The 27,556-nt window shown below is 38.7% G+C and overlaps 1 protein-coding gene across 3 annotated transcripts in view; it reads left to right on the top strand.

The window, feature by feature from the left end:
* Positions 1-3,833: 3,833 nt before the first annotated feature.
* rasa1a (RAS p21 protein activator (GTPase activating protein) 1a) overlaps positions 3,834-27,556 on the top strand; it is a 31,608-nt gene continuing 7,885 nt past the window's right edge. For 2 of the 3 annotated variants that reach the window (XM_025911917.1, XM_013264623.2), the window contains exons 1-12: positions 3,834-5,074; positions 19,766-19,918; positions 22,181-22,316; positions 23,223-23,293; positions 24,794-24,911; positions 25,207-25,238; positions 25,480-25,532; positions 25,654-25,804; positions 25,950-26,028; positions 26,464-26,587; positions 26,693-26,849; positions 26,993-27,080. In XM_025911917.1, coding sequence (XP_025767702.1) covers positions 4,539-5,074; positions 19,766-19,918; positions 22,181-22,316; positions 23,223-23,293; positions 24,794-24,911; positions 25,207-25,238; positions 25,480-25,532; positions 25,654-25,804; positions 25,950-26,028; positions 26,464-26,587; positions 26,693-26,849; positions 26,993-27,080 — 1,698 coding nt within the window. In that variant the 5' untranslated portion in view covers positions 3,834-4,538. The remainder of the gene's footprint in view (positions 5,075-19,765; positions 19,919-22,180; positions 22,317-23,222; positions 23,294-24,793; positions 24,912-25,206; positions 25,239-25,479; positions 25,533-25,653; positions 25,805-25,949; positions 26,029-26,463; positions 26,588-26,692; positions 26,850-26,992; positions 27,081-27,556) is intronic. The other variant, XM_013264625.3, reaches the window with a different exon arrangement.

The raw sequence follows: 27,556 nt of genomic DNA, 5'->3' as shown, positions 1-27,556 counted from the left end.
ATTTTAAATAAACAAAATTACAAAAAATACTATTTTAATTGTCATCTAGCTTCAACTGGGTATCTGATCAGCCTGAGAACTACTAGTACAAAAGCAAAATGATCAGAGAGCTGTTGGCTCAAAAACTGAGAAAATAGGTTAGAAAGGCCAGGAAGCAGAGAGAGAGGAAAGACGAGACCTCCAGATATTCTTTTCACAGTGCCAGCTGCTCTGAAATGGATTTATGTGGAGGTAGAACAGTAATGGCAGCTGCCCTCTGGGCATGACTGTAGATGGTGGGTGGACAACAACGGTGGCCTGCTGCTTAAGCTGCTCAATATATGGCATGCATGCGCTCTTATCTTAAAGTTAGCCAGTGGCTGATTTACTGGAACTTATGAAAAGTTCCAGTAAGCTGGCTAAATTGACTAAAAAGTCAATTTAATTCATAATCAGCTTCACTGCTTCTGCTGTAGGTGAGACAGGACTGTTTTATATCTGATGAATTCAGAAAATTCACCTTCCCTTCTGCATGTTTAAAGGGTGTGTGCTGAGAGTATGTATAGAGTAAATATAAGTTTGTATCAGTCGTTTATCTGTATTCAAAATATGATGCATTCAGAAAAAAAACAAACATAAAAAGCCAAAACATGTGTTTTTGTAGGTCGTAAGTAAGGTGTCACTTGGCCAGCTAATTAAACTTTATGATTATCATTGTTTTCCATTGTCCTTAAGTGTATGCTTGTCTGCACCAACTTGTGCATAAGTCTAGTAAAGATTAATATACAAACAAATGTCAGCTAAATGTCTTAACAGTGGTGAGTTCACATTTAGCTGACATTTGTCAAACCATATTCATCCATATTAATAAATAGACTGTCCATATATATATATATATATATATATATATATATATATATATATATATATATATATATGGACAGAGAGATCAGAGGAGCAGTGTGCCTCTAAGTGACACTAGAATGAGGAAGAGACCTTCAGAAAGTTTTTGCTACATGACTTGCAGAAATAGTTGCCTGCCGCTGTGGCAGCTACGCTTCTGACGTTTACCCACTAAGTGGAAAATGGACCCTTGGTACAAGTGAGCCAGTTTAAAAGCAGGTAAATAAGTGACAAGTTTACCACCTGCCAGATTAAAATATAAAATGCTGTGATCTAGTTATTGTGTAATTATGCAATATAAAGGCCCTGCTCGCTGAGAACAGGCTTTTTCAGAAATGATGGGAAGAACTTTTAAATTGTTTGACTAGTGCTGAAGCATGCATAATAAACCTTGCTGCTCTCAGTGTGAAAATGTCTGTGTAAATGGTTAACAGCATAGACAAAAGAAAGTGAAATGACTTACCTTGAAAAAATCACCACAAAACTCATCCACAGGCTCAACTGTGAGTTTTTCTTCCAAGAGCTTTTTGTGTTAGTGTGGTGCTCCACCAGCCACTCTTCAGTGTTAGTATTTTCCTTTATTAGCTTAGCTACTTACTTTTTTTACACAAATATTTACATAAAAGTGGCACATAATCTTGCTTTGATATTTTTAGTGCACACATTCTGTGTGTATATATCTATAGCTACACACACACACATATATATGTATATATATATATATATATATATATATATATATATATATATATATATATATATATATATATATGTGTGTGTAGAGAGAGAGAGAGAGACAGAGACAGATATAGATATAGATTTATTAGAGTAGCACCCCCCCCCATGTGTATGGTGGCCTAGCCTCTCTATATATACACCCCTGTGTGTTAATTGGTGAGCTGGTCAGTTATGTTAAATTAGTCTTGGTTGGGTTCTTGTTCTTGTACTTCTTTACACAGCTTTGAGTTTTATTTATTGAGTTTTATTGACACTGTAAATCATTGTCCATTCAGTTAAAGGACTAAAACAAAACCTTTGTCCTCGTGTCTTACACCTTGGTGTTGTTCTATAATAGTGCTTCACTGCAGTTTAGCACAACATGCAGATTATTCTCTTCAGCTAAAGGAAAGAGGGTGAAACAGCAAACGCATTCAACTTTGCAACAATTGGGCTAAAATTGTATTTATGCATCTAGAAAAAAGAAAGAAAGAAAGACTTGGGTCCGTGCGTTGCACAAATCTGAACCTGGCTGCTATTTTAACGCTGTTAGCAATGACGTCTGCAGCATTAAAAAGGACCATGCCAGAATTAAAAATGCAAGCCTATTTCACTAGGAGCCAGCAATGAGATGGAACATCTGTGCGTGCTTTTTTTAAGCGTTTTGCCTTCACATTGGTATTTTAGTAGTATTATCATGGTATTTATGACTTTGCAAGTAAAGCATTTTCCTGTTTTGTGTAAACGTAACTGACAGGTTGAAAATTGGTTTAAGCTGTATTCTTGCTGCCCTGTAGTGCTTTTGCTAATATGTTAAGGTAACCGCGTCGAACATCTTAAACAACTGAATAGCATTGTAGCATATCTACCCAGTATCTGTTTCTAACAGGATGCAGTGGTGAAATGAGTTAAAATTAGCAGCCACAGCCTTTAACTCCCCCTTTTCTTTTCTTTTTTTACCAAAAGACTTTTATTTAATATAAACTAGAGGACATGGAACTATACATGGTGTCATTTACCTAGACTTTCATTACCTATCTGAAGGGAAAATAGGAACACACACACAAATCACAATGTGAAGTTGGGGCTTGAAAGGGAAACGCTCAGGTTTAACTGATAACATCACGTGAGATTTTGAATCACTGTGTTCTTGTATGGAAGCAAGAATAAGAGGTACAATAAAAAAAAAAACAAATCTTTTTGCAGTTGTAGATTAAAATGGGAGCTGTAAATAAATCCTGCCATTAAGTGTTTTTTTAATTACTCTTTTCTGTTTATTGTACAGAGCCGCTTATCTGATAACTAGTGAAACTTGTTCAGTGTTGCTGACGTGTTAAAAAACAGCAGATCAAAGGTGTAAACATTTCCTGCCACAGTATAGTAGTTCAGCAAGAGATTATTTGCAGAAAAATATCTAGAGGACTGATTTTACTCTGCTACTTGTCTTGTTTTCTGCGGCCACTGAGACCCTCTGACCCCTCTGGTAAGAAAAAACAAACCATTATGAGATTCTATATTTTATTTACGTAACAAGGACAATATCACATTTTATTCAACTTAATAAGATTTAACGTGATTGAAGATGCCATGGATTAAATTTGGGGGAAAAAAAGTTCCGCTCTGTGTTCACTTAGCTGTGTCTGATCTTTAACTGGAGAGGAGTGGGAGAGGGACAGTGTTGCCAACTTAGCGACTTTGTCGCTATATTTAGCGAGTTTTCAGACCCCCTAGCGACTTTTTTTCTATAAAAAGTCGCTAAAAAAAGACGTGAAAGCGCTTATCGCTTTTACTCTCAACAAGCAGCGGGTGCTGTAACACAGTCAGTTCTTCTTTTAATCTTTTACTCTTATGCTGTTTTGTGGATCACAAGGTTTAAAACTACTTATAAACACACACACACAAAGTAACTCCACCAGAGTGCCAATTTCGGGTCACTTTTGCCAGTCCAAGCCCGGGTAAAGGAGCAGGGTTGGAATTGTGACATTAAAAAAACAATAATTGCTAAAAGAAATTTAATTTGTAGTTCTAAATAAACTCTAAATGCATTTAAGACGTTTTTTACTCACTTTATGTCTCTTCCATGGTGTTATTTCTCTCTCCAACAACATAGGTTACAATTATATTAGCGTGACCAATTATGCAAATTAGGTGATGACGTCATTTAGCGACTTCTAGCGACTTTTAGGACAGCCAATAGCGATTTTCCTTACTGAGGAGTTGGCAACACTGGAGAGGGAGGGGAGACAAGAGCAGCGCAGCAGCGGGCAAGCCACCAGCCCCGAAACCCAGAAATAAAGCTTGTACGCAGATAATAAATGTTGGTAAACGACATGGCAGTACGCGGAGAACAACATGCCGCTCCGGGGATATAGGCGATAAGGCTGAAGTCGTCTGGGAACGCTACTGGAGACGGTTTAAAACTGAAGAAAACAACACTGGGAAAAAAGAAGGGGATTACACACAACAGTGACAATAAAACAACACTCATCGACAAGTGGTCTGCTTTGGTGCCGAGGGTGAAGTCCGAACATCCCCCCAGTCTCAAAAATACCAACAGGAAATATAGGTGAAGTGATATTCTGTTGGAAGTATTGTAACGGTTAATCTCAAGTAGTGTTTCTGCGTGAACTCTAAACTCAGGAAACAATGAAGACATAGCGAGCAAGAACTCATCAAGTGTCTCGAAGCTGCTAGCTGTCCCGCTAGCGTTAGCTCGGTGATTTTTGCAGGGAGCGAATGCGAGGCGAAGCTAACGCCCGCTAGTGCAGCCAAGTAAGCTAAGTTAGCTGTTGGCTAACATTAGCCGGCTACCTGAACGCGTTTTTGAGAAACTTTTGGTGTTGTTTCCCAGGAGCCCAAACACCGAGGGATTATTGTGAAAACAGAGGGGAAGGGCAGGTTCCCTTCTGGACTTTCTCCCCTCTACGTATTTTTCTACTATGATGGCAGCGGAGGTCAGCAGTGAGGATACGGGCTCGGTCGCGACAGGGACAGGGGTGGCAGGCGGAGGAGGCCCGGAGACGGCGGCCCCTTTCCCATACTATCCCAAGCCGAGCAGAGTCCGAACCACTGATTTGGGGCAAGTGCCGGCACCAGCCACCCGACAGCATTCAAACACATCTCCGGACTCCCTTTCAGAGATTAATATGATCTATTCCTCCATGCCTAGTGGGGATATGACCGGAGCAGGGAGTGGCGTAGCAGGAGGTGGATATTCAGTTTTTCAAGGAACAAGCTCAGGGACAGTGGGCGGCATGTGCTGCTCTCCAACTATGGAGGGTCCAGCTAGTCGGATCTCACCCACATCAACAGGCCCGGATGGGCCCACTGTCTTCCCACCACTTCCACCACCACCTCCTCCGCCTCCTAGCTGTGGGGGGCTCGGTGGCACTATGGATGAAAGCGACATGCAAGATGGGATGGAAATCGACGAAGAAGAGGTGACGTTCCCACTCTCTGCACCTCCCACTAACCAGTAAGTAAACCACAAGTTAAGTGACGTCTATGACTGCTAGAAAATAGAAACACTTAAGCAATTTATTTATTGTATTGCGTTTTCATAGCCTTCCTGTTTTGCACTTGAGGTATATTTGGTAGATGTGGCTTTGAAATAATGCCAGTTTCCCAAGATACATTACCTAAAATACATCTGTTGTGCGTTTGCACACCTGTTATTCTAGAAAGCACTGAAATAACTGAGATCAAATTGAATTGACAGGAGATTCAATATGAAATAGAAACCCTAGCAACACAGTAGTAATGCCTGTTCATTATTTTTACAGAGAGCTGATTCACTTATAGTAAATGCCCTTATAAACATTCTCACAATGGACTACTACATATCAATAATTGACTTGGACAGCTGTTGTCAGCATAGCCTCATTTCACAGGATCACCCAAGCAGAACAAGTATTATGTATATACACAGTAAACACAGTAATCAACACTGAGTAATACAGTGTAACAGTAACAAAATTGCTGTCAAAAACATGTGGGACAACTGGTAGTGCGGGCGCTTTTGTTCACGTTCATGCTGTTGTTGGTCCTTCAGCTTTGCCCATTCTGCAGAGAAGTCATGGTATACAAAGAACTTCTTTGTGATGCAGTGAAACTGAGCGATTAAGAACATTCAAAATTGTCCACTGCAGCAGTTGTCCAGGCTTATTTGAGCTTTGTTGTTGTTTTTAGATTTCTTTCAAGTGAACTCGGTAGGTTTTTCGTTTCCTGTTCCATGTAATCTTTCAGCTTAACATTCAGCCTCTATGTAGTGTGATTAACTCTGGGCACTGTTCCATTTTTTTGTAGTTTTTATGTTTTTGGAAGAAGATGAGAAATCATTAAGTTTGGATAAAGTCAGTATATACATATCGAGACACTTTCTTTGAATAGTTCTTTCAGAATTGAAGACACTTCTCAGATAAGAGGTGAAATGTCTTTAAGAAACTTAAAGAACTCCAGTTGCTTTTTAATCCAAGCTCCTTAGCCTCTCTTTCTTTTTCTGTTGTATCAAAAACCTAAATCAACAATTGTATGGAGACCAACTTCATTCCAGGTGCCGTTGGTGACAATTGTGACAATTTGAACTCAGGGGATGCACAAATACTTCCAAAGCAACTTTTTTTCTTTGATTAAACATAGCGTTTTTCTTGTTTTAGGCTTAAGTTTTAGGCTGGCAAGAACCCTTGGCACTATTGGCCCAGATACATTAAAATCAATGCCTGTGCATTTGACACAAAGCTATACACTTTACTATAAATAGTAGATAACAGAAAAGTGCATAGTTCTCTGTAATGCTACATGGGAAGTAGAAAATCTTGTTTCTGCTTTGCTGCACAACTGTCTACTTACAACCAATTTACAATGCTCTGAGAGAATGGTCATCGTGTCTAAATATTTTGCCTGTGATTGAAGTGAACTAAAACTTAAAACAAAGCATTTGCAAACCTTTTTTCTTTTCTTGTCTGTAGCACAGTAAATTCCGCCTAAGCACTGTACTTTAGAAAGCATCTGACTAATTGTGGGTACTGTCATGACTTTATCAGGCATGCACAGAAACCCATGTTCAAACCTGCGTGTGCGCTGCTGATGTTGTAATAACCTAAATATAGGCCTTCCATTTATTATAGTCTCATTAGAAAACTGCTGAGCTTTGTCATTTCTAGCCCTCATACTGTGAGATATGGAAGTGACTAGGCTTGGAGTGTGGATTCAGCTCTTATTTTAGAAGCCATTCTATATCTCGCTGTCAGATTACAGAGGAAGGGGAAGGGCAGCGTTTTACACTGTTGCCTGTTTTGGTAATGAATAACCTTAAGTGGAATGAACATCACTTATATCTTGGCTCCTACATGTGCTGCTGCTTTGGAAGTTGTAGTTTTGCCCTGGAAATGCAGACTTCTTCACAGGTTTACACTCACACTCCAGTTTATCAGCTTGAAGGATTTTCACTGAGGCATTGAAACAATTACTACATGTTATTGGGGGGGGGGGTTGGCTTTCTGTGGTTTTACTTGCTTCATCATGCGTAACTTGAATTCAAATATTTATCTGCTACATTCACTAAACCTCTCACCAGTGCATAACTTTGGACCAGAGTAGAATACCCTGAATCATTTTGACTCTCACCATCACAATCTCCAGTGTCTTTCTTAGTCGAGTTGTGCAAGAAATGTTCACAACACAAGCTTTTCCGCTGTATTGGCTTTGTGGTTTGGTGAATTGTTTGTAGTGGTTGTGATTGCACCAGAAAGCTGGACCACATTTTTGGGTATTATTAGTATATAAGAATTGTGTGGCAGTTTATTAGAATGAGGTTTACTATTTTTGATTTTATTTCCAAATTCAAAGTGAATGGATTTTCTTTGTTTTTTAAGAAAATTGTATTCTGTAAACATCTGATTAAAATACTACAGTCATACACTTAATATACCGCGTGTGTGTCTTTTACATGAGAACACTTGCGATTGGCAGTAAAAGCACCTTCAGAGAAATGACATCCTGAGAGCACTTATTTTATCACCTTTTCTGTCACTGGATGCTGCTCAGAAACGGGCAAGTTATGAGGTGCTGACTTTGTCTTGTAAAGTTGGCCCAGTAAAGGCTGGGATCTCTCTCTCCTTCTGATTGTGCCACTGATTCACTGTTGATAGAAGGAGCTGATGTGACGTCAGAGGTGCTGCGCAGTGCATCATGCCAAATCTGTTAGGTGAGTAACAGCTCTGAAACAGATAGTATCTGAGATAGAAGCGTCCAAGGTCTCAAATTACAATTAGACGTGTCGCGCCCTGTTTTGTCCTTGGGTCCAGTCATGATTGAGTAATCGTGCCTGCAGTCAAAAATAACTTTTTTAAAACATTATTATTCACCCTCCACTCCCAACCCCAACAAATATTGCACCTCAAAACAAATCAAAAAAAGGACGCAGACTACTTAAACTGTGGCTTAAAAGTAAAGCTGAGGGACATTGACAGCTTACTGCCTTAATCACAGTGATTCTGTATGTGTTGTTCATTTGATTATGTAGCCAGTAAACTGTAACAGTATAAAAACATTCATTGCTCAGCATGAACCTTGGTTGTTAACATCCATCTTGCTAAGCAGAAGGTAAAATTCTGAATAATCTCAACAAGAAAAAGCAATAAGTATGAAACAACTTACTATAACAGTTACTTAAAATCACCTAATTTCTTTAATCACTTAAATAATCCAATCAGGTCTGTAGTGTAATTTTAGCTTTAAAAATAATGCTGAATTTCTCCTTTTTATTTCCCACAGTGTCGGCCCAGCTTGTCTGTGACAGCTGATTATTTTCCCTGCCTGTAATAAATTAATTTCCTCTGTGACAGTAAAACACATTAGCAGAGCTTTCACATTCCCCTGCCAGTGCTGACGAGGGCTAAAGCCAGCTAACCTGGATACATTAGGGCTACAAATAAGACTTGCGGGCTATAGTCAAAAATATTATCTAAACAGGGTATTGTCTAGTTTCCTGTGTGTATTTGTGTGCGTGTATGTAGGTAAAAAGTGGAAGAGGGCTGCATTTTTTTGCTACAGATAGCCATATTATAGGCAATGTATTTGAAAATTTTATTGCAAAATGATGGACATGGTGTAGAGATGTATTAAACTCAATGATTTTGATATTATTTCAAAACAGGCTATTTGCCAGCGTGGAGTGCTTGAGCTGCTGTTTCATAAACTAAGAAACTGCCTCACTGAATGAAGAAAAGATTAAACAGTTTCTATTTATGTACAAACCCACTGGCTTATACATTCTTATATTAATAATGAACAATTTGCGATGGCCACAACAGTCTTAAAAGTGGCACCTTCGGTTGGAATCAGGTTAAGTCAGTCCTTCAGCTTCATTAACATAGTGCTGCCTTTTTTATTTTCATTTTAGGGATTATTTTGCTTTTGATTTTTAGGATTTTTGCACACAGTTTTTGTCCAGACCCTGGGTCAGATTTAGCTCTCAGGCCCTGTTTTGACCATGTGTGGTTAAAAGCACTGTATGAATGTTTGAAAGGATGTTTGATAAGAAGCTGATGATTAACAAAGATGCGGGAGTGAAGATGTCAGGTGGCCCCAGTAGTGTGTGTTCCTGCTACCTTTAGAAACCACTGGCCGTGAGCCTGAGCTTAAACAAACAGCACATTGGGAAATGAGTCGTTGATTTTGAGTTTCCACGAAGATTAGAGGGGATTTTAAGTCATAAAGGGTTTCCCACAGGAGGTTGTGGTAGGCGGAAGGAAGGGGAAAAAAAATTGGAAACAAAACTTGGATTTGAAAATCTGTGGTTGTGTGAATGAGTTTACCAGATTTACCAGTTGGCTGTGGAAACATGTCTGTAAGTTTACTGCTAATTTTGCAGCAACACTACCTAATTGGCCTTTGTGATGAAGGCAACGGAATTCTGATAAGCCACAAGGATTGATTGCATAGTTTAATTAGATTATTCCCTGATGGAAGCTGTTCCCAGTGGTCAATATATTACAGCACTTTTATTACAAAGCAGTATTTGATTAATAACACTGTGACAATCATTACACTTTTGAGCATGCCATTTCCTGTCCTTCATTTTTTAAATTATTGCAGCTCTCCTATTTTGTGTGTGTGTGTGTGTGTGTGTGTGTGTGTGTGTGTGTGTGTGTGTAAATAATATATAGTAGTATTAGGCTGTGATTGCTCGTTGCTCAACAAATATCCCCTCAGTCTCCTGAACCATTATAACCAAGAATGATCATGCTTAGGGCTGGTTTGACTGATTTGCCGATTGATCCCGCTCCAACTTTTATTAGTATAATATCTGTCTTGTGCATTCATAAGACAGTCTATAGTTTCCATATATTTCCAGCTTGCTATACATTCTCGTGCTATACTCTTCCATCGCCCACATTGCCCTGCCTTTTCTCACCCAGCATCCTGTTTTCAAGACTTCTGAACCATTCATTGTGGCCCTAACAGGATCCTCTGAAGCATTTGAGTTGTGTTTGACAATGTGCAGGATTTCTGATTTGAATGACTTTTCTTTTTAACTAGGTTTGCTGATTGATGGATTGGGGAGTGAATGGAAAGTATTACAGTGCCAGGTTAGGCTTTGGTATTATAGTACTACTGTCATGACTTCCTGTGATTTGAAAAAATTCTTTTTGCGGCAGTGATGCCGTTGCAGTGAATGCTGAAGGAATAGCCACATAACTGAAAACTGCTGTTGCATGTTTCCATTTTATTGTGAGATACAGTATCTTGTTGTTTTTTAACAGTTGGACATGGACGTGGTTTTAGTTCTTTTCATAGATGGTGTTCCTAACTGTATGCTTGAACTTGTAGTAATCAAATGCTCAGAGGAAGATTGTTGGCATATGTGGGAGTGAAGCTTGTTATTATTACTGATGTAATCCTGTTATTTCAAGGAAGCTGATTCACAGAAGGACAGCTGAGGTATTGGCTTGAGTGACTGGGGATTAAAGTGTTGGCTGGTTATCATTTAGACTGAGCAAAGCTGAGGATCCGAAGATTGACTTTCCCATATCTTCATCTGTACAATTTCAGGTGTGCTGTCACCCTCCTTCTTGAGTGAGGTTGCCAGCAGATGTTGTTTGTCATGTGACAAGCACAGTATTTTACAGCATCATTATATTTTTTCCTCTTGCTAACTCCTGTTCTGCAGAGAAAGGCAAGATGGGGGGGATAAAAGAATCAAACATTTGATAAGGGACTTGTTGACCATGGAACTTAATCTTGTTTATTAGAAGCATATGCATAATGAAATTAGAACTTGCTCCAACTCACAACTGTTGTCTGTCATCGTCAGCTCTACAACTTCCTTTCTATTCGTTGTGGAAACATGAAAAAACAAATGTAAGTAAATGATTAAAGGATCACATTTTGCATGGGAGTTGTTTGAATGGCTACGCACTTGTGAGTATGCACTTGTTTTTTGCGTAGGGTAATAAGTGTTTACGCACATATTAGTAAAAGAAGGCTGTTGGCCGTGAACTCCTGAAAAGAAAATTCTATAATTTGGGGTACTCCTTGAATTTCATGGCTGTACAAAAGTTCTTGTCCATCAGCAATACCATGCTAGCATGTTAGGTTTTACTTTGCTTCCACAAACATTTTTTTTTTTTTTTATGCAGGTCACAAAGCTTTGTTTATGCTCGCTGTTGTTAAATTCGTGGTTAAGCTTTGGTGCAATGTTTTCTGGTTGCCATGTGCATATGCAAAATGGATGAGCTGGAGGTATGGGTCTGTGTGCACATTCAGCTCTTCAGGTATAATGGTGCATATTTTCAATTAGCACAGGATGCACTGGTTCTGCTTCCCATTTGGCACAGAACTCAGAAGTATTACTTCAGCAGTTTGAAAAAAAAAAAGAGACCTTTTGCATAGGGGTGGGCGATATAAACGATATACGATAGAAACGATATAGATTTGGCCAACGATAGAGATTTTGACTATATCGCGATATCGCGATAGCGCATGTTGATGATGTCATCAAGCTGCGCCTGTTTTGGTAGAAAGTATCACAGCGGCTACAACCATTATCATCAGTAGATTATGTTCTCCTGACTGAAGTTTGGCCCGTGTATAGCATCCTGCTAGGCAATTGCATTTGTCCCTGACCACCAGAATCCCTCACGTTAACTTTTATTGAGTGGAAAAAAAGTTGACGTTCATCCTCCAGCTTCACTGTGCTAATGTTATGCTAACATAGCTGTGTCGCTAGCAATCACGTAGCACAACATTATATACCAGGTAGTCCAACTTCGGTAACCCTGCAAACGCCACTGCTGTTTAGTTTTCTGTCTTCACTTATGTTGGAAGTGGTAGCAGAGCTGTACGTTTTAATTAGTTTCAAAAATCTCTGTCAGAACATGGTATGAAATGTTTAGGTATAAACTAGCGAGCTAACTTCCTGTTAACTTCTAACTCCGTTAAATTTAATAAATTCTGTTTTCATGGATGCATGTAGGGCTGTGCGATATGACCAAAATCTCATATCCCGATATTAAGACATCTATCGTCCAATAACAATATAAATCACAAAAATGTAACATTTTCTGTAAATTCTGTGAATGTCGGGCAGCTCGACTTGCGTGAAGTGTTTCCAGCTGGGCATCGCGTACCTGGAGTCGAGTGTTTTAACTGATGCATGAAACGATACATTTTTAGACATAGGTTGTAACGGCCGCCGTTTTCTTTGTGAGTATTTATTACACGGCGTGCTGCGGGGAAAAGCCTGTTCTAACGTTTGAGTCTAAGGTTTATTTTTTAGCACCTGACGGCTCATTTTTGCTTCTCATCCGTAAATACTCTGCATCTTTCACGTGATTCAGTTTATTTTGAAAAGTCTCAACAGGATCTTGAGCTTTATTGTGAAAGGTTTATGTGGAAAATAAACAAGCGGACATGAGGTGGTTTTACCGTCGTTGTTGCTAACGACAACGCATAAAAACAAGCGCTTGTCTGTCTGTAGTGTGGTTATATTAAATATAAGAGAAAGAGAGAACTTTAGGAAATTAATATAGCCACTACAGTGACCATCAAAATAATGAAAAAATATTGCCGTAAACAGTTTATTTTGCGACACCACAAAACAAACGATAGCGTAAAATGAAACGATAGACGTTTTTATATCGTCATCCGATATATATCGTTATATCGAACAGCCCTAGATGCATGGATGTTAAACTTAATTGTTACACCCGATAAAGCAGCAACGCTGATGATTTAATTAAAGATGAAAGAATTTAGACTGTTTTTAACTCTCAGTGTTCGTTTGACTTTGGGACCTGAAGGGGATGGAGTTTTGGACCCAGATTACTCCTCACTACGGCAGCCGTAATGCTCTGACAATCCATCAAGCAGTCCATCAGCAGGCTTACCAAAGTTGTACTAAAACATTTTTTAACAGATTTCTGCACGCCAAAATCGGTTCAAGGTCAGTGAGCACAACCAGAATTCATACATAAGGCACACTCTCGATTTTTGAGAAAATTAAAGGATTTTAAGTGTGCCTTATAGTTTGGAAAATACGTTATACAGAAGAAAAGAATATATCGTGATATATATCGTTATCGCACATGCTTCAAATTATATCGCGATATGAATTTTAGGCCATATCGCCCAGCCCTACTTTTGCAGATAATTTTGGCAAAAGTACACAATTCGGTTTGTGCTCGAACACCTATATTTTAAAGATGATTGAGGCACGCTTGACTTGCTGCAGTCTTGAGTGTGAAATTTTATGGTGGTGTAGATTTTTCTTGTTTGTTTGTTTGTTTGTTTTTAGTTTATTTTTTGCGCAGTGAACAAAGTAACAAGCATAATCACGGTTTCAGCCCGATAAAATGTGTTAGCCCAAATTAAAGTGAGATAGTCATGCATTACGGGAATCAACAGTGCTGTGTTTATATAAATGGCCTCAATGTCGCCAAACTAGCAGCTGTTCTTCACAATTAATCATCACTATTATTTGATCAATCCAGTTTAACCTGGAGATGATTTTTAAAGGCTTAAGTTTGACTTTCATGGAAATAATTAATCAACCATGTTAAGTGAAAAGTTAGAAAATTCCCTGCCACATAAAAAAAGCCCTGGTAGTGATGGGAAAATTAAGCTAAGGCAGTGTTACTTTATGCCATTTCTAAAGCTGGCATTGCACTGTGATGCAATGTTTAATTTAAGCTTTTAACAACTTAAGAAATAGATTATTCAGGATAGGGCTGAAGGATTTGGGCAAAAAACTATTTTTTTTATTAAACGGATACTACAATTTCAAAATTTCACATTCTAAAGTCAGCCTTGGTTTCAGTACTTGTAAAGTAATAGATTTTAAATGTGAAACTTAATGAGAAGTTATGATATGTTATGATAACATATCTTCATATCTATTACTTTAATTTCTAAAGCAAGGACACAGTCAATTAACAAAGCACTAATAGTAAAAGAAAAATATGCTGATTTGCTTTACTTGGATTCACAATACTGTATACCTTGTTATGGCTAAAGCCAGATTTTTTTAAACTACTTTATAAGGGCAGTTCAGGTGACAAGGTTGGCCTATTTTTTTTTTTTCTTTCTAATGGATGTGTGTTTTTTAGTGTTTGTGGGCAGCATGCAAATGTGTGTTCATACGGTCGGCTGTATATGTGCAGATATGCCACTCCCTACCCCTGCTTTTCCCCTGCTTGGAACACCAATCGCCAGCATGCTCATGATACGTGATTTTAAGGGAGAGAGGGAGAGAGAGACTAAGGGAGAGTAAGAGAATGAGAAAGTCAGAGGATGAAGTGGGAGCAAAGAGAACAGCTTGACAGCAGCTGAAAGATCAAGTCGTGTTATTCTTCAGAATAGCTTCTAGAGAACCAAAGAAGCAGACAAAACCATCCAGCTGTCACCAAAATAGGTTGTTGGTTGCATGTATCCAAGTCCATCTGCATCTTTGTGTACTCCTGTTTATCTTTCTTCCATGGATATCACTCATTAACCCTTGCTACAGGAGATGGACGTAATAAGGCACCAAAAGGGTCACATCACCATGCTTGGTACGGATTTAAAGCTGCCGTTGGTCCGCTCTACACGTCAGAGCTTACAGTTTTTGCCTGGCCAGCAGCGCTGTCGGTGGAGTGGGTGCACCTTGTGAGAACACGGGACACAGGAGGGAGATGCAGCAGAGGGTAAACTCGGTGTAAGTGGGAGATCAAATCAGCCAGTAAATCTCACAGCTTCTTTTTTTTTTTTTGCTTTTAATTCTTTGCTGTTGTAGGAACCCCTTTGGAGCTTTTTTAAAATTTATACAGGTTTAAAAAAAGATTAATGTGAACTGGATTCCAACAAGATATATTAAGTATTAATTGTTACAATTTTTCAGACATGGCGTAACATATGTCTGCAAAACATCTTAAAAATACATTAAGAAAATTGCCTGATGCTTAGCCCTGGTTGGGTCAGCTTAGGGCTGGCGTGCCACTGGTCTGGCAACACTGGCAGAAACCCTGGAGTTATGCATTTTTTACATCATAAACACTCTGGCTGTGTACAGACAGCAGTGTTCCTGCAGCCTGTTTTCACACCAATCTGCTGTCTAAAAGTGGGAAGCTGCTGCCAGAAAGTCTTGTGCACTTAGCTTTGCTAACAACAGTGCAAGAACTCGAAGTGTAAGAGTCACTTACAATGTTGCACCTCCATAATTTGTCAGTTTTACAAGCAGTATGCTCACACTATAGAGCCTGCAGAGATAACATTTTTTCCCCAACCACCATTTCAGACTCCACTAACCTGTTTATTTCCAAAAAGAGTCAATAGCCGAATGATCATGTCTCTGTATGGTGTGTTGAATGAATGGATTACACATGAAAAAAAAAAAGAGTTGTTTAACTGTTGTGCACATGTGATATGTTTTCGTATTTTTACCTAAATTGCAGCCTGTTGTTATCTAGCAATTGCACTTACTTCATGATAGCAGTTGTAATTGAATTCACCACACTAATATACTGCAGAAACAGTAATTTATTAACTGATTTGCTTGGAGAAGGGTTTACTAGTTTATTAAATAGTCCATATGTAAGTATAATTGGTCAATCCTGTTGTCATTGTTAATCCAATTCTCAGACCTAATGCACAGAAAGCTGCTAAAGGTTATTATGTGTAATTGTATGGCTATATGTGATATGCAAAAAAGCTAATGGAGTGCATTAGCTCTATTTAAGAATATTGGAATCTTAAATATGTGTGTAAAAAGTATGCTGTTCAAGATACCAACTACACAAAGTCTGTAGCTACAATGAGGTGCATTGCTAATGTACAGCCATGCACTATTTCTTTTCTTGATCCTGATGATGGCTGACAGTATGTCTGTGGAGATATTTGAGTCCAACTGTCAAGACGAAGGAAGATGAAGAATTGAGGCATAAGCTAGAAAGAACAAGCTCCCAAAACGGCTTAATGAGAGACAGACAGGCACACAGAGAGACGATGTCTAACCCACTCAAGTCACAGTAATCTGTGCCTGTCCTGTTAGTCTTATTGCCCCTAGAGACTAGGCTCCAGCAGACAGGAATAAATATATATGTCAACAAAAAAGCATTTTGTCTGATTTTCTCATGTGTGGTAACGACAAAACTAACCATTAAGTGGATGAGCACAGATACTAGAATTGTTGCTTGCGATCATCATTGAAACTCAGATTTAAATTCTCTGTATAGCATTTTTGACAAAAAAAAGGTTACTGTGTAAATTCAGCCATCTGGTGAAGCTTGTTAAATTCTTAAATCTTATCCTGTAGTTCCTGTCTTTGCTCTTTAAAAAAAATGCTTGAATGATTTTGGTCAGAGTTTTTGGTGACCCCGTTTTGAGCTCAAGTTTTTTAGAGGCTGTATTTTCAAATAGTAGCATGTCATGACTGGACTGTTTTATTTTTGGGGTGGGAGGTTAGAAACAATTCACTCTCTGGATGATACACTTTGCCTTCATGATATTGACTGATTAAATTTGCTCAGATCAGTCCGTTGATGTGATTGTCAGTCATTTTCTTTATCCATTTTCATGTCTGAATGAATGATTCCCTCTGTGGGTAGGATACAATATGGTTATGCTGTTATGGCGATCCTGTTGTCTAATACCCTGATCATGAGTTGAGTGGACAGGAATGACCCAAACAATGCAAACACAATTTGTTATTTATCCTCAGCTTTGTTTATATTATTATTTAAAACGGCTGTATGGAACAACTGTTCCCCTTTTAATTAGACATGTAGGTTTTATGCATGCATGCTCATAATTTTTGTTCTGAAAGCTTGAATATTAAAATATGATTAAGTGTTAATTTTGTGCTCTTTTTTTTTTTCTAAAGATATCCATTAATAAACAAGTATTTTATCCATTCAAGTACTTCTTTGAATTTGGATGAGTGCTTCTCTCTCTCTCTAAGAGTCTGTTGGCTGTCTTTGTGTAAAGAACCTCTCATTGTAGTTAGATTAAAAAAAAAAAAAAGTTTGCTTTGTACTCTTTGTGGCTTGTGGTGCAGGCTGTCGTTTCTAGAACTAAAGCTATAAACAGCACATAACCCCTGTGTCTAGTGATAGAATATTTTTAAGGCTTTCGGCCATCAGCCCTGTATTGTGTCATCCTGCCCAACTCACTAGACTTAACATGTGCAGCAGTGCACAGTGATATTCTTCTTAAGTGCATTACACGGTTAGCTAAACTATCCATGTAACCTACCCAAGTAAATCACTTGTTTACAAGCTTAGCTGGAAGGTTTATTTTGGCCTCTTGTATCGTGATGGAGTGATTAAACAGGTCTCTGGTGTGAAGATACCATTCAAAATGCGGGCATTGGCTTGGTGACACTGTGGGAACATGGGTATTTGTGACCTAGTGTGGACACCACACTATGTTGTCATTACTGTAACGTGTGGGAGTTGCTGGGCTACTGTGCAGTATAATGAAAATGCTAATGTTTTTAACATTAGTCTTTAGACACACGCGCACACACACACACACACACACACACACACACACACACACACACACACACACACACACACACACACACACACACACGGAGCTGTAGTTGAAAAAGTAAATTCCTTATCTTGTGTTGAGCTAAACCAAAACGTCATGGTGTTGCTTGATGTTCGTGTTCTGACATGAAAGAGCATTCCTGAAGCTGATAGTAGCACTGTCTCATATCACCATTGCCGCGGCTTATTTATCTCAACACTTCTCCTTTTGTTTAACTATTTGCATCCCATGTCATCATGGAGGATATATAGCCTACACACAGAGCTGCAGGAAACTTCATCCAAATAAATTGTTTTACTAAATGTAGATGCAAAAGAGCTTAAAGTTTCACAAAAAAATCACATACTTTGATTATATTTTATCATGATGTCACATGTGATGTTACAGCTTTCCTTTACCACCATTTAGTGGTATCCACAATTGTCTCTCTGTTATATGGAGTGTAGCTATCGAGTCCTCAATGGAGTCATTCGATTACATTTAGATCACACATTTTCCTTTTTGTATTTTGTTGTTGTTCATGGTGGGATGGACCTTTGAAATCGCTGCATCATTAACCATTAAAAAAGAATTAAAAAGTACAGCTGCTTGAAATGTCTCAATAAGTGCAATTTCAACAATTTATGGGTTGCTATTTAAAGATCGCAGAGGCTCGTTAAAGGCAGAATGGCTTCACATGGAGTATTATGAACAAAGGAAAACAAACAAAAAATGACAGTATTTGGAGTGTTGAGACAAGAAAATACTTCTTGCTTTCCATGTTCACTCATGTTTACAAGTGCTGGCATCAGAAAGGCAGAAATGGCAGTTCATGTTATTGAAACATCAGAATCATTAATTTGTTCTCTGAGATTGTCATACTTTGCTAGTTCATGTAGTTGGCTACCCTTTGGTGAGCTGGTTCTGGCTCACCGCGTCTTTGTTTGCCACACCCGATTAAAAGAGTATAGTGTGTGTGTGTGTGTGTGTGTTGGAGGAGTCGTAAACAACTTAAATAACCTCATTCCATAATAAGTGGAGCTTAACTAGCCAGTAGGATGTGGTGGAAAGTTCTTTTTGTCTTGATGTTATTGTTTTCAGAGTCATCTGTCTTTGCCTCTCTGTGTTATTTTCCCATATTTCCTCAACCTCTTAAGGGCTCCTGGCCCTGCTCTCTCCAGCTGCTCTCAATTGCCATCTTCAATTCTCTTATCACCAAAAATCCCCCCCAAACCTCCCTCATGGACACACTCCATCTCCTCTTCAGCAAGCTTTCTCTAGCTTCCTGCATGATAGCAGAGTTGATGGCATTTTTCTTTACAAATGGAGACCTGTACTTCCCTAAACCAGATGGGAGCCATTAAGGTCTCCTGTGAAAAGAGCTACTGCAGCACCTCATTCATCCTCTCACCTCTGCATGTTTTTCCAGTCACTGCCCTCTGTTCTGAGAAGCACCACTGGCCTAAATTTGGAAAAACATGTTAATTTTTTACCGCAGCTGGCAGGGCCCTTTCAAATTCAGCCCCACCTGCTGAAATTTTAACCAATGTTGTTCTTAGGTCTTCTGTTTAATTCAGAAAGCAAGACTTAAATAGAGTTACTAAAAACTGAAAAAGCCAAACATTTGCTTTTATGAACCTAAACGTTGTCTTTTGAACTAATGGACATACAGTGCTAAAGTTTTAGTTTAATCTCTAGATTCAGTAGAGATTGTAAAGCCTTGATTAAACTTTGTTCATCCGTGAGTCTGTTAGGTTCTGCTCAGGTTAGAGTAACATAAATTTCATCATCAGATAAGTGAGCAGGATGGTCAATGCGGACTGGTTTTTGTGACTGTGAAAACTTTGCTGCAGAGAAATATAACTACAGTATGTCACTATGCATGAAGCCAAATGGACTTCAAAGAGGTATAGCAGGAATAAATACTCGGCCATTGAGTTTGTGGCCTCTGTGTCCAAAACTAGGTATATTCAAGGTTGTTTGCTGTGTGTAATGGCTTTATTGTTTTTATATAGCTTCTTTTAGTTGTAGTTAAATGTAGCTTGACTTGTCAACATATTATTTCATGGTTAAAACTTTAGAAATTCTGTGTATACACACCTTATGCTACATGTTTCTCCTTTGGGCAATTTCCTTACTGTTTGTTTTCTCTCAGGTGGTACCATGGCAAGCTAGACCGAACCATTGCAGAGGAGCGCCTGCGCCAGGCCCGAAATCCTGGCAGCTACCTCATCAGGGAGAGCGACCGCCGGCCCGGTTCCTTTGTCCTGTCTTTCCTCAGTATGACCAATGTGGTCAACCACTTCAGGTATGATTTTTATACACCATTCAAACAGAATATAACTCTCTGTGACTGCTCGCAGAACTCCGGAAAGAGAAGTTAATTTGAACCTACTTAGCCTACAGGGTGTTTCTATAATTTACAGATAAATAAGAGTGGTTCAGGCCTGAGGTTTACATAAAATGGGAATCTCATCAATGTCTTATTTGTGTTTAGCCTAATATCTATGTAGACTTTGAACGCCTGTCTAGCATGGTGTTGCTAACATCTGAGACCAGAGAGAAATGTTTGGTTGGAATAGTTAGAGTAGCATGGTGCAAAATGAAGTGTTTCATTTTTTTTTCGATGGCATCTCACAATAAGCAGGATCCAGGTTGTAGGTAGTCGCCTTCGGGTAAGATAAAATCTCTTAAGTACTGAAGTTATTTATTACCTGTTAACCAAAAGGGCAGAAAGCTAGAGACTACAACAGAAGGGCAAGTTCAGAGATTAGCCCTTACTTCAAGACTGTTAAGGTTTAAGAAAGTAGATTCTGGGGTAGTTCAGCCTTTTTGTCCCACAGATTCAAAGATTATGCAGAGCTTGAGAACAGTGTTTTGTCATGGCAGCTTGTACACTTAAATGTTTGCTGCGACTGGTGACGCTGTGTGTGTTTGCGTGTAAGGTGGACAAGATGGGGGTTTTTTTTATGCAATGTGTGTGGGCGGACTTGATCCAGAAGAAAAATGACACCACACTTGTTTAACAACAGTACCCTGGAGCATTTTACAACCTTACAGTCAATAAAAAAGACGAGAAGAAGATAAGACATTACAGTCTGTCCTTTCCTTCATGGTTATGGTATGTTAATATTAACTCTGCAGCTCACCAAGATTCAGGGCAAACATCATCTAATTAAGTGAAAACGACATGATCTCCTGTGGACGTATTGCCATGATGTCATCAGTGATGGGAGAAAGGAGCTGCTCTGTATATGATTTATTCATGTTATTTTAGTGAGTTAGTGTTTGTTAGAGATTTGTGGTTCCGTAACTGGTTGCAGTTTAGAATCTGCTTGTTAAGTGATAATGGCCAACCCTGCTTCCAGGTCCAAGCTCCTGCTGTGTTCATTAAGGCTGTTGTCTTAACTTGTAATCTTAACTAAATTTTTTATATATTTCATTACTTAATACAAACAATCCCCTAAAAATAATCTGTGATCATCGTAGGCCTCTCTGCCTTTTTATTAGCACTAATCATGTGCATCATGCCTTTAAGCTCAGCTTTAAAACCTTACACACAGCCTATGGACTTACAGTTTGCCAGACACCACATATTTGAATGCTTCAGATAAGAATCTCTCTGAAGCGAACTAAAATTTCAATGGGAACATGAAGCTTAGGATCAAGAATTTTTCATGGTGAGTAATCCAAACCACGCAGGAGAATATGCATGACTAACCTTGAGCTGTGAATGGATCATCTCCAGTATTCTCTGGTTGTTTGGTCAATTTTCAGATTCGTTTCCTGCCTTTTGATTGCATTTCTCATGTCTTGCACCATCACATTAACTTCATTTGGGAGCCATCAGAAAGTTGATATCAGGGTGTTTATTGTTATCCTAACCATAGATCTGTAGCTAGCCATCAAGTAGCACACCATTATATGCCAGTTAACCAAATTCCAATAACCCTACAAACAATGCCGCTGTTTGGTTTCTGTTTTAATTTATGTCTGAAGTGAGAGCAGAGCTGCGCATTTGAGTTTTTAGACATCCATCGAGCTAGTTGACTTCCCGCTAACTTCTAACTCTGTTAAACTTTGTAATTCCTGTTTTGTTTTGTTTTTTTCCATTGGTGCCTGGATGCTAAACTTTAGTGTAACACCTGGAAGGGCACCCACACAGATCGTTGTAATTGAGATGAAACAATTTGGGCTGTTTTTAACTCTCAGCGACGCCACGGTATTTGAGTTCAGGAACCGAAGAAAAGTTTGACCTGCTAATAATGTCAGCAGATAGCAGTAATCATACCCGTACACTGCAGTGATTTTCAGGTTTTTAACCTGTGTTTCGATATGAGCTTACCTTTGCACATATGCATGTGATGAAGCAGTTTATATCCTCAGCTGTGTTTACACCAGAGCTGGATGATGTATCATAGGAACAGTGATGGAAGTAATCGATACAGATAATTTAACTGTCAAATAAATGAGAGTTGAACTCTTTTTGATTGTCTTTACTGCCCAGGGGTTTACCTGTACTTAAAGCTAACCATAGCACCTTCTTTATTGTTATGTTTTCTATTAACAGGATAATCGCCATGTGTGGGGACTATTACATTGGTGGGCGGCGGTTCTCATCCTTATCAGACCTGATTGGTTACTACAGCTATGTGTCTTGCCTTCTAAAAGGAGAGAAACTGCTATCACCAGTGGCCCCTCCAGAGGTGAGTGACTCCATGGCTGAAGGTATACAGTGTATTTCAAAGTACTGCGTTTAAGGTAAATGTAAAGTCTTGTAGTGTTTCTCTGTAATTTTATTTGACCCCCGATTTGTTTTGTCACACCATCCCCAATGTTTCTGAACTCAAAGTAGGCCAAGGTTGTGCTATATTAAAAATGAACTCCTCGTCAGTGTTTAAAAGACTTAACATAACGTGAGAAGTTTCTTGTCTGCTTTTTTTTTTGTGCTGATATGAATGAACTATGACTTTCAGATGGCATATCATTAATGATTTCCTTTTAAAAACTGAAATTGTGATGGTTGGATAGCTGTGTTTAATGTAGCTAATAAAATGTGTGACTGGCAGCTTGTTGAATTAACGGTCTCCTATGCTGTTTTGCAAATGAGTAGAAAAGAACTTTCCCCAGGGCTCTATCAAAATTTCAGACCCTTTTTATATATACTTAACAGCGTGCAAAATGGGACAAGAGTAAAGTGTGCATAATGAAACCTAATCTCCTGAAATGTCCCGTAAGAGTTCTGATCTGATAAAACGTGTGAGGGTTGAAAGCTGAGTGGAAATGTGTACCTTTTGAGATAACTCGAAGCCAACCTTCACTCCTTTATTATTTATTTCTTTTTTTAAGCCACTTGTTCATTACAAGAGGAAGTATTTTACGGTCTTCCTTTTCCTTTTTTTTTCCTTTTGCCTTCTGGCAGATTTCAGAACTGTTTAAGGCAAAGCCTGGGCTAATGTTAATTATGCTTTTTAGGGTAGTGGGATTTACCCCTGGGAGCTGTAGTAGAATACTTGATTTTCAAAAATAATTGGAAGATTTTACATGAATATAATTCTGAAAGGTCAGGGCTAAGAATGAGGCTTTTATTCTTTTTATTCCTGTTTCCACAGCCTGTAGAAGACAGGAGGAGAGTCAGGGCCATACTTCCATACACCAAAGTGCCAGATACTGATGAGATCAGGTAAGTGTCATGTGTGCACAAAATCTGCTTTTCTTGTCTTGTCAGGTAAAATCTTCATGTCCCAACCATCACTTTTCTAAAAGTATTTTTATGAATGTGAACCATAATCTTTCAGTTGCACACGAGCCACAGTGGCATCCTAGACCTAAAAAAATACCTATTCTTAGCACAAAGAACAGCCTAGTCTTCCTTTCATTTTTGTGGCATGACACAGCAGGCTGGAAAGCACATTATCTGACTTGTGACTGAAAAACGGCCTTGTCCCTGTCATTAAGCTGCAGTAGGCACACTTACTGATGATCCCAGCTATTCCCGATTTCCTAAATCTGATAAACATCTGTCTGAAGTCAACCTCAACGCTGAGCCTGCCAGTGAGCCAGGCTTAACTGAGCACACAGGCATGCAACATATACTTCAGATTAGGGGTAGGTGACATGGTTCAAAATTATATCATGACAATTCAAGAATATTTCCAGTATCAAATTTATAAAATAGTTAACAAAACGCTATTGATGCTTGCAGGCAGCAGTTTAAAAAGTAAGTATATGGAGGGCATTTTTTTCAACAAGTTACTGATGCTGATGACACACTTCCTAATTTTAAGTGTGACACGAGGCGCGACCAGCAGCAGCATTCTAGTCTAATAGTAGTGACACAGCAAAAGTCAGATTTAAGCACAAAAGTAGCCTACTAAACATTTTAGTTAACATACCTAAAGTAACTTAACCTCGTAAGACCTGAACTCTTTCATGGCTTGCATTTTTAATTTCTCTTTGCTATTTGGGCTGATTGGACCTGATGAATGTAAAAACAAAGAATTACCTGATTATTTTTTTTTTTTATTTTTTTTTTTTCTGAGGAAAATGAGATCCACATAAGAAGACATTTGTTTTAAATTTCGATAGAACAGTGGCAGTGTTCTTGTAAGTGGATATCAGGCCCTTGTAGAGCAAAATTTAGTATTTTGGTCTACACAACCCAAAATGCGATGTCCACATATGTGGACACCAGGTCCTAGGAGGTTAACTTTAACTCTACAGGAGCCTGCGCAATATTGTGGCTTAATAAAACTGAAACTAATTTGGTATGTTGTATCAAAACATACCAAATGATGATGCTCGGTAGAGTCTAAATCGTCATTGGAGCCTGATACAAGGCTTTTGCTTTCAGACATGCCCGGGCTTGTCTCGTTGGGTGTACTGTGAATACATGATGTTGCTATAGCAATGATATTGAGATATGACATTTTTATATTGTGTAAAAAATTATGCTGGTATTATCATGACCGAAATGATATGGCACACCGCTACTTCAGATTCTAGTAACGCTTTATTTCCACACTAAGTTATTATTGTCTGTATATCTGTTCACTTTACTGATCCCAAGTTGACATTAAATCACAGTCGAGATGATAGTTCCCCTACAGAGCGACAATGTGATGCAGATAGTGTTGGATAAAGTCTTTCTTAGTTACTTGATTTTGACTTGATCTATTTTCAGCTTCCTTAAAGGGGACATGTTTATTGTTCACAATGAACTGGAAGATGGCTGGATGTGGGTGACCAATGTTCGCACAGAGGAGCAGGGACTCATTGTGGAGGATTTGGTGGAGGAGGTGGTAAGTACGGCCTGATATTGAGAAGCTCATATCACCTTATTTTTCAAAATATCTTTATCAAACAATAAAAGTAAATTCTATGGAAAAAACAAAACAAACAAAATTAATAGTGGCATCTGCACAGCAGTGTGCATCAAAAACAAGCACTGCACTAGCACTGTGAGGTGACTGCAACATAGCACACTAAAGCAGGCAAAAGCATAGCACCCACAGTTGGGATGGGATATATGAATACACAAAATAATTGCATGATATTGTAAAAACTACAGTCATTTCTGTTTCTGATCATTTTCAGGGCCGGGAGGAGGATCCACATGAGGGAAAAGTGTAAGCTGCATGGCACTGAACTGACTTACTTAGTGTCTCATATCTGTTCTCTTCCATAAAAATCTCTCCTGTCTGTTACAATAATTTATCACACATAATTGTATTATTGTATTTTATTATTGCAGAAAATGCATCCATACGCAGAGCCTAGTTTGCTTTGTCTTTTAGACATGTGGGCACTACTGAGCATTTGGTTGATTGCATTAATTCGGTCTGTTTTCCTTCTGTTGCTCTCCTACAGCTGGTATCACGGAAAGATCACCAAGCAAGAGGCCTACAACCTTCTGATGACAGGTACACTTTCACTCAGCACTGCAGACATTAGTTTCTTTTTGTCCCAAATATGTTGTGAACATTATCTAAACATGTCGCTTTTTCCGTCACTCCGCTTCTTTTGCTCCTTTTAATTTCATAGTTGGTCAAGTGTCCGGTTTTCTAGTCCGGCCTTCAGACAACACACCTGGCGACTACTCCCTCTTTTTTCGCACCAATGAAAGCATCCAAAGGTTTAAGATCTCCCCCACACCTAACAATCAATACGTGATGGGGGGGAGGTACTATAACAGGTATGTCTGCCTTCAGTGTGGCGATGCAACACACTTATATATAGAAAGTTGCAGTATAATTGTAGCATTTCTTTAATGCAGCATCAGCACATATTGAGGATGTCGACTAGTTGCTGATGAGCTGAGTGTCTTTTCTCTCTGGCAGTGTTGATGACATCATCGACCATTACAAGAAAGAACAGATTGTTGAGGGTTACAACTTAAAAGAACCTGTTTCAGTGCAGGTAAGTACAGTTATATGCTAACGTCATATAATGAACCTCACTGTATTTTTGACATTCGACAATGTGGTTTGTGTGTGTGTGTGTTTGTGTGTTTGTGTGTGTCTCTGAAGATGTCGGGGCTTAGCATTTGTGCAACCTTGGAAAGGCAGTGTACAAAATTTTTTTCTAAGATGTCATTTTGTTGATATTTGAGGTGAAGTTTTAGAGCTTAAATGAATGCAAGGTGGAGGACTTAACCTTAAATATGCTAAAGTACTAAATTTTAATATGATTGGACTCTCAGTGAATAGTAAATGTAAATTTTTAATAAAAATCATCCACACTTCTCTTAATCAATAGACATAACAGACAGAGAAAAGCGATGTAAGCTGGTCTTTTGAATGATCTCGTTTTACCTTTGTCCTTATATGATGTTTGTTTTTGTATTTACTGTAGCACCAGGAACAGGTTCTGACTGACGTAGTGGATGGGAGAGAAATTTATAACACTATCAGACGGAAAACAAAAGATGCTTTTTACAAAAACATTGTCAAAAAAGGCTACCTCCTGATCAATAAAGGTTTGTGTAACGTCGGCTCGTTTTGTCTGGGCTTCTATTATCTTCTTGTAACATCGTGAGTAACTATTATCTCATTCAGAGTCTAAACGTTGATTTCTCCCACAGGCAAAGGCAAACGGTGGAAGAACCTTTACTTTATCCTGGAGGGTAATGACGCACAGCTCATCTATTTTGAAAACGAGAAAAGAGCCACGAAACCCAAAGGGCTGATCGACTTAAGCGTGTGCTCCGTCTACGGCGTGCACGACAGTCTGTTTGGCAGGTTGGGCTTTGAAACCTAATCAGTGGTTTCATTTTTTTACACTTTAAAATCTGAATGCTTAATGATAGCAGTTGTGTAGACAGTGTATAGATGGAAATTAGTTTAATCTTTAAAGCATGTTGTCTTCTGTTTTACTTTTTCAGGCCAAACTGTTTCCAGATTGTTGTCCAGCACTTTAGCGAGGAACAGTACATATTCTACTTTGCAGGAGAGGCTTCAGAGCAGGCACAGGTAAACGGAGAGTCAGCACTTTACTGTCACAGAAAATGGTCAAACAAGGCAGAAACACATACACATTCATATAAATATTTTTATACACATTTATTTTTCTGAGAGCGGAAGGGTGCTTCTCTAAAAGAACAAGTATTTCAACATCGTTATCTACTTTCGTAGAACTCAGCCGACTGGTATTCTTTCCATTTGTCTTCTGCTAGATCAGAGTTCAAATTTATTCCATTATTTATTTTATCTTTCATGTATCATTGTCTAAAGTGGAAGTTAGAATGCGGGGAAGAGAAAAGTAGGAAGGAAGGAAAGAGCTCATGAACATACTGCATTGTTTATCAAACCCCTTGAATTAGAGGTGAAACACTGCACTTTAATCTCGCCTCAGTTCTTTGATTTAAAATCTTTATACAATGTCATAAAAATGCTTGAAAATGAAAGAATTATTGCTGTAGCTTCGGTTTGACCTGACGGTGGCAGTG

The sequence above is a fragment of the Oreochromis niloticus genome, linkage group LG12, assembly GCF_001858045.2.
Source record: "Oreochromis niloticus isolate F11D_XX linkage group LG12, O_niloticus_UMD_NMBU, whole genome shotgun sequence".
Lineage (NCBI taxonomy): Eukaryota > Metazoa > Chordata > Actinopteri > Cichliformes > Cichlidae > Oreochromis > Oreochromis niloticus.
Note: the sequence above shows the minus strand (reverse complement) of the source record. Positions and strands in the feature narration are given on the sequence as shown.